The 7,958-nt window shown below is 37.5% G+C and overlaps 1 protein-coding gene across 1 annotated transcript; it reads left to right on the top strand.

Annotated features, from left to right (window-relative positions):
* The first annotated feature begins 2,471 nt into the window (after positions 1-2,471).
* LOC130934693 (probable carboxylesterase 15) lies at positions 2,472-3,497 on the top strand. Its single transcript, XM_057864236.1, has one exon. The coding sequence runs from the start codon at positions 2,472-2,474 to the stop codon at positions 3,495-3,497; it is 1,026 nt and encodes a 341-aa protein (XP_057720219.1).
* The last annotated feature ends 4,461 nt before the right edge of the window (positions 3,498-7,958 follow it).

The following is a 7,958-nucleotide window of genomic DNA, read 5'->3' as shown; positions in this document are numbered from 1 at the left end:
TTCGGTTCATTTCTGTTCTGCACAATTCAAATCTCTTTCTCATCACCTTCTAGTGCTTCTTCACCAGGGAGAGAAGGAGGAAAAGACAAAAAAATACAGCAGCAACAACAAAAGAATGACGATAAGGAGAAAACACGTGAAGAAGAAGGAACGCAAAAAAGAATGAGGAGAATGAGGAGGAGAAACGCGAAGAAGAAGGCGAAGAAGAAGAAGACGCTCCGTGCATAAACGAGCGTGTGAAGAAGAAGAAGCACGGGGAGAAGAGAAGAAGCGTGAGGAAAGAAGAAAACGAAAAAAGCGCGTGACCTAAAATTGCTTGGATGAACTAGGATGCCAAAATTGCTTGGATGTCGAGAATATCTCATTATTAAATTTAATCTTTATTATACTCTTTATATACGTTTGCACCACAGTAAATCGAATTAACTTACATCCATTTATATATCTTGGTGAATACATGGTAAATCGAATTGGAGTGTGTTGATTTATTGCTTACGTTACGTGCATTAGTAAATCAAATTAAACTATCCTCACTAGACATTGTGTTCCACTATCATAAGGAATTCACCTTCAGGTAATATTTATATATGTTAGTTTCACACTAATCGAATTAGTCAAATTCGATTTATATATATAACTCAATCCATTGTAAATCGGCATACACTGAGTCGATTGACCATAGCCACCGTTTTGAATAAATCGAATTATGCTTATTCGATTTACTATGAGCATTCAATATTTAATCCCTTAATTTCATGTCTAATTCGATTTACATACAATACATTCTGTCTTGGTAAATTGAATCAGTGCTTCGATTTACTTCATTCGTCGTGCACTCCCTAATTAAATCGAATTGGACCAATTTGAACTACCAAAACTCATAATAAATCAACTCAATCTAGTTCGATTTACTATTCATGCTAAATCGAGTTACACTAATTCGATTTATATATATTTGTGCATGGGGAGATTCACGTTACATCTTTTATTTTGGGAGATATATGTAAATTTGAGATCTATTTGGTTTATTAACGTGAATTGTCTTATAAAATAGTAATATATAATTTACAAAAATATTAATGTTCTTAGTTTTTAAAATTTTATAGTTATTTTTATATATAATTTTGATATAAAATATAAATAAAAAATTTATATTTGATAGATGGATAATATATAAAATTAATTTTTTAAATATTTTTTAAGATTAATCTCTACATACAAGTGTTTTGCGCTTACAAGCTTTACAAGTCTGAAAAAAACAAAACCCACTAAACGCGCTGCTTATGTTACGTGCTTCTTTAACAGACTTTTAAATCAATTCAAATCAATTAGCGCACAAATATATAACTTCCATTTTTCAAAAGATTTCGTTTCTTTTTTCGAATTTCTTGCCAAATTTGTTGGATCTCTTTCTTACTTCGTTTTTTTCGATTTTCATGGTTTCTGAAATCAAGCTTTGAAATTATTTTGAAGATAATGAAACTTCAGAAATACACCCAAACGATTACAGAAATACATCAAAATAATTACAGAAATACTCCCAAACGATTACAGAAATACACACAAACGGTTACAGAAAGGATTACAGAAATACACCAAAAGGATTACAGAAATACACCCAAAAGATTTAAGAAATACACCCAAAACATGGGGGAGACAATATATTTCTTTTTGAAATCTTTTAATGTTTTGCTGGTTAAGGATGAGGCACATGATAGAGACAATCTAAAAAAAACCTAGAAGAGTAACTTGAATAATGTTTCTTCGTTTTTTCTGGTGATTTTTTATGGAGATTTGTATATTTTCTTCTTGATTTCTTCTACTCTTCATGAGGAGTTGGAACGTGTCTTTTGTTTCGAATGTCGCTTGAATCTTGACGGTTTGCGTTTTGATTGAGGAAGAAGAAGAAGAGTGCAGCATAATGAACGCATGCGTTGGACGCTTGGTTTTAAAGGAATGGTGCACATATTTTTTTTCTTGGACTTGAACCAACTTATATAGTTTGTAAGTCAAAAAAGTTTGAATGTATAGCAAATCTCTATTTTTTATATATACAAATTATAATTTATTGATATAAGATTATAAATTATGTTTTTGTTATTTAAATTAGTTCGCAAATTTGAACTCACTCGTAAATTTTTTATGAAACAAGATTGAACTTATGAAATAAACTAAATTGTTAATAAATTCAGGGAGCCAAACTCAATTTTGTAAACCGTCTAGTTCAAACTCAGCTGGACTCCATTCCATCCCTACCACGTTTTGTCTCTCTCTCTCTCACTTCAATTATCGTCTACAAAAGACAAGACTACAATGGTACAACCTCTCTCCTACGTACATTCTACAAGAAGTGATTTATTTAGCTTTGAATCAATGAATAAAATTATTGATATAGGATCTTTATGGAATGCTCCATTTTATATATTTCCCTCTTCTTTGTGACCCAATCAAACTAAAGTCCCACCCAAGCAATGGCTTCTAACACCGGCAAGAAAGTTGTGGAAGAGGTTTCCGGCTTCTTACGGGTGTACGACGACGGCACAGTAGACCGTACATGGACTGGGCCGCCACAGGCCCAGATTCTTTTGAATCCAGTCCCACCACATCAAGAATTCATCCACGGCGTTGCCACCAAAGACCTCATCATAAACCCAGAAACTGGCTTAAAGGCGCGCATATACCTTCCCGAAACAACAGCAGAACAACGGACAAATAAGCTTCCCCTCCTTCTCCATTTTCATGGCGGGGGATACTGTATAACCCAACCCGACTGGTTCATGTACTATCACTTCTATACCAACCTCGTGCGCAAGGCACGTGCTCCGTGCGTGTCACTGTACTTGCCCTTAGCTCCAGAACACAAGCTTCCGGCGGCAAGCGATGCAGCACTTGCGTCACTCATGTGGATCCGTTCTTTGGCTCTAGCCGAGTCGTGTGAGCCATGGCTGACGACGGATATTCTTGATTTCAAGCGAGTTTTTCTTATTGGCGACAGTGCCGGTGGAAACATTGTTCATGACGTGGCAGCTCGAGCAGGGTGTACGGACATCGAGCCAGTGAGGTTGGTCGGTGGGTTGATCTTGTGCCCTGGCTTTCTACGTTCAGGGCCTATTAAGTCTTACATGGAAAGCGAAGAGTCAACGATGTTGACTAGAGATATGGTCGACAAGCTGATGGATTTGGCGGTGCCGGAGCCAAGTGCAACCACCAAGGATCACCCGATTATAAGCCCGATGGGTCCCCAAGCACCGCTGCTGGCGGGGCTGAGGCTGCCGGCGATGTTTGTTGCCGTTGGCGAGAAGGATTTGATGCGTGACACGCAGTTGGAGTATTGTGAGGCCATGAAAGATGCGGGGAAGGAGGTGGAGGTTGTGGTGTTTGATTCGATGCCGCATTGCTTCTATTTGGATAAGATTGGCATGGAGTTGGATGCGAGCATGGCTGCGGACACTGAAAGGCTAATTGAAAGGGTCGTTGACTTCATTAGGAGTCACTAATTTGTTCCCTCATTTTCAAAAGTTCCTTTGATAATAGGAATTCAGCCACGTGCAAAAGGTGGTAGTTTTCTTATCAAGATCAAATGCTAATAATATTTGATTATACATGATCATTTATATGTGGGGTCATGAAGGGGTCATGAAAACGCTGTTTGATGCAATGTATTTCTATCTTGAGAATTTGATATGCAGATTGGGGTTGTTGCATTGGCTACTACTTTTTGAAGCTTCTATATTTTTTAAGTTTATGCAGTTTGATCTTTTGAATTATTAAAAGGGTTTATGAGAACTTGAGAAGTTAATCTTTTATTCATTTTAGCTAATATGAGTTAATTTTTTAACATTATTTTTTATTTTAAATTTTAAATTTTACATTCTCAAAAAGGTACAAACATTAAAATAATTTTATAACAAATTAAAAAATGGACTAACATTTATTAAAATTAATATTGTTTTTTACTAACAATAATTAAACATTTATTTATATAAATTAAAACAGCGTACTATAACACCACAATATTAGGAAAAAAATGTTAACTACATTAATAAAAAATAAAATTTGAGTAAAACATAACTTACATATCTAGAAATTCCAAAAATTCACGCGTTGAATCACCAATTTTCAGTGTATCAAAGTTCAGACCGAAAGGAATTCTCTCTCTGACGAATTGTCAAAGCATCATATACCAATGAATTATGAAACAATCCTGCTAGGTAATTAAGAGGAGGGCTAGCCAACTCCTATTAAATTTTATTGGGCTGATACTATAAAAGATGTTTGAATGTCGTCGATTTTAACGTTACATATGAGCGTTGATTTATTGAGGTTTTTATGTAGAATTCATTAAGTCAAATTATTACTAATGGTTTTTTGTTTTCGAGGTAAAATTACCAATAATAATCGGCAGAAAAACAAAAAAAATAAACACAAATATAATATGAGATTTATCGACGGTTTTATTTACTGGTAAACCCTATGTATTTTGGTGATTCACAATGTCTTACTGTTAGATTTATCCGCTAGTAAATTTAATGGTAACGAATCTTAAAATTCGAAGCGCGAATCTGTCCCCTTTCATTTCGAAATCTCTTCTCTCTCTCTCTCTCTCTCTCTCTCTCTAACCTCTCTTCTCCCTCTCTCTCTCTCTAACCCTCTTCTCTCCCTGCCACTCCGTACGTCAGTCCCGCCAGCACCGGTGCCTCCTGTCGCCGCTTCCTTTCCTTGCACTATCCCTTATCTGCGACGACAAATTTGTTCAAGTCGCGCCGCTGCTTCGTGAAGAATCTGCACCGCTTTTGCTTTGCGACAAGGAATCTGCTACGCCGCAGGCCACCTCCTCCATTGAAAGTAAGTTGGCCGTTTCTACCATTAAATTTTTTGAAATTAATGTTTGCATTTTGTTGTGACACTACAAAAAAAACGTTGAGTACCGTCGGAGTTATCATCGAAAGATAACGGCGAGATTTTTGCTGGAACTATGCAATTCTCTTTTTGAGGCGGCCTTTACTTTCAACTTTAAAACTTAGGATATAAGTTTTGGTGCCATTTCGGGCTTTTCCATTTCTTCCTAAGGCACCCTTCTTCTGTGCCAGGTTTTATTCGATTTGTTGTGGATTGGATGATGGAAAAACCTCTGCCTAGTTAAGTAGTTGAGTCCGGCTTTTCAAAACATTCTGAGGCTTATCCTGTAGACCTAAAATCTAACAAATAAGCAAGTCAACTATCTTCTATCTTCTTTTCTTAAAAATATCCCCAATAGTCAAGATCTCATGCAGGAGAGATTCTCCTTTTCGCTTTATTTGATTTCCGTTATCAGAACTATACTCTGAGATTAGCTTAGCTTGGTCTTTCTGTGTACCTAGAGTAAGTTTGCCCATAGCATAGTAAAAGTTTAAAAGATTCTGGTCCAATTTGGCCTTATCAAGTATGATTTTAGGAATCTTTTTTTTAGTAAAGTACCCGTGGAGTTTGATTTTCCAACTAATCCGAGTTAGATTGGGTCAGAAACAGAGAACACCTAAGAGCAGGAGGTTTCTTGTGTGAAACTTAGATATTAAAGCACACACCTTTTATCTTATGGGGGGATTTGAGGGCTTTTTCTTGCTCATCATCAATAGAATTCTACTACTAGGTTAGTACCCATTCTCACTCTTGCTTAATAGAATTCATGCTTCGAGGGACATCGATAATTGGCAAACATTAAAATGAATTTTCGCTAACTGAATTACTTGGAATAGCTCATTATATCGGAGTCAGAAGCAAGGCAAAGGAGAATCTGATATCCCTTCAAACACTACATATAGACGATTGAATCAGTGCTAGATCCCGTGTAAGTACTAGACTCTTCTATTCAAACACAGGCAAAGGGCCTCCCTCTGAAATCGATCTGTCAATCCGTTTCGCCAGACAAAGAGCTCGACAAAGACTAAAGAGATATATAAACCCGTACATAAGTTGGCCTTTAGATCCTTTTGCATAATCATTTTATGATGGAAGGAAGGTATAATGGTATCCTAACCTCGTCAGAGACACTGACACAGGTAACAATCTGAGATGTCCGATAATTACCATGATGATCAGGTTGGTCCCTCTTTCATTTTAGTAGACTAAACTATGAATATGAATGAAAAAATTGGGGTACTTATCAACTCATATCGAAGCAAGGTCACGACTGCTGAGATTGAGACCACGTAAAGTAATATCGCATTCTCACCAGCAGACAACTTCGTTCTTCTCTTCTTCCTCTTTTCATACGGTCCATTTCGGGAGCTATTTGTCCATCCCAAACGCAGCATACAACTCTCCATTGTACTGCGCTCTCCAAGTGTGCTTGTTCCTCCTTCTTCCTTACCTTGACAAGTCTTTGTAAAACAGCTCCGATGAAAAGAAAAAAAAGGCGTTAAGACACCCTCCTGGCCCCACCCTAGACACTTTAAGATCTGAACTTCAGAAATAGAAAGAAGAGTTTTATGCTCAGCTTTTGAAGAGCTTCTATCATTGGTTCCTATTCTAAGTCACTTCGTCAATAGAAGGAGAGGAGAGAGTTCCTAGTCTAAATGTATCCCTTGCACTTACTCTTTCTAGACCACTAGCAATAGTAGCAATAGTGTGCAAGAGCTATGTCCGAACAATGGAAAAGGCGACCCGCTTCACTGAACAAGTAAACTCATCATTCAGAGCACACACTGCACCCGATAGTGTAGGCAAGCAATCTCAACAAAAGCCAATAGCAGCGCCGGGCTGTTAGGTTGGTATGGAAGAACTACTGCGCTGCAGAAAATCTTTCTCTATACAAGTTCTCAGACGAGGTTTTTGAACGGATCTTCGATAGGCGAGAGGTGTAAGCACCGTGATATGTGAAGCTATCTCCACTAAATGAAACAACTTTCTCTTTTGTTATAGGGTCGCGAAGAATTTAGCTGCCAACCCTAGTTAGCAAGCTGAAATGAAAAAGTCCTTTCAATAAGCCCTTGAACTACAAAAAAATCAAAAAAAGAAGAAGAAAGAAATGGATTCTCCTTACTCTAGTTAGCGCCATCTCTTTCTGTCTGCTTCCAGAGGTGCTTAAATGGTCATTATATGGGTGAAGGGATGAACTAGGGTAGGTAGGGATTAGCCCTTCTCAACTCCAACTTTTTGAGTTTCTCAATTTTTTTTGGGGGATCAGGCCCTCTAACATATGTTCTGTTAGTAGAGTAGGTAATATCAAAAAAACTGCACCCAACCACTGATGAATCTCGGGCGAACAACCTTTGATTAACATAGTGACCTATGAAAAAAGAAGATGTGGTACATATGACTTGACTGTTGATGAGGATCGTTTATTTACCACCGAATTAGGAAATAAATTCGTAACCCTAAAATATTACCGTCGAAACACAAATTCCGATGGTAATGCCGGCAATAATATTTTGTGAGAAAAAATAACTTTTAATGCACTCAGTACGTTGGATTTAGGGTCAAAGTAATTCGACAGTATCGTTGTTTAGTAAGACGCTGCATTTTAAGCACACAAAGACGTTACCATCGGATGGATCCGACGTAAATCCGATAGTAAAATTGGGGATAAATTCAAATGCGAAACCCTTTCTCATCTCATGTCTGACTCCATTCTCTCTCTTCTCTCTCTCTCCTTGTTTGGTCACTCCTCCGACAGCAACAGTCACCGTAGCGGCCGCCAGAGCTTCCTGCCGACGCAACCACCGCACCTGGAGCACCCGCTATCACCGCTGGTGCACGTGCTCGCCGAATTTGCTGTTGTCTTCGTCGCATCTTTTGCCACGGTTGTTGTTAACGTCGCCATTACCGCCGCCTCTATCACCACGATTACTGTTCATATTGTTTTATAAGTTTAACATTTCCTTAGAGTTGTTGTTAAATCTTGTTAGTTTGGTTGAATTAAGAAATATGTTTTAATTAATTGGAGTAATAAGTTTTATCTATTCTTTTAAATTAGTTTT

Source organism: Arachis stenosperma, chromosome 6 (genome assembly GCF_014773155.1).
Source record: "Arachis stenosperma cultivar V10309 chromosome 6, arast.V10309.gnm1.PFL2, whole genome shotgun sequence".
In the NCBI taxonomy this organism is placed as follows: domain Eukaryota; kingdom Viridiplantae; phylum Streptophyta; class Magnoliopsida; order Fabales; family Fabaceae; genus Arachis; species Arachis stenosperma.
The sequence above is the reverse complement of the archived record's forward strand: the minus strand, read 5'-3'. Positions and strand labels throughout refer to the sequence as shown.

Bases quoted from the DNA above. Each gene is read 5' to 3' on its own strand.
- LOC130934693 (XM_057864236.1), top strand. From the start codon at position 2,472: ATGGCTTCTAACACCGGCAAGAAAGTTGTGGAAGAGGTTTCCGGCTTC.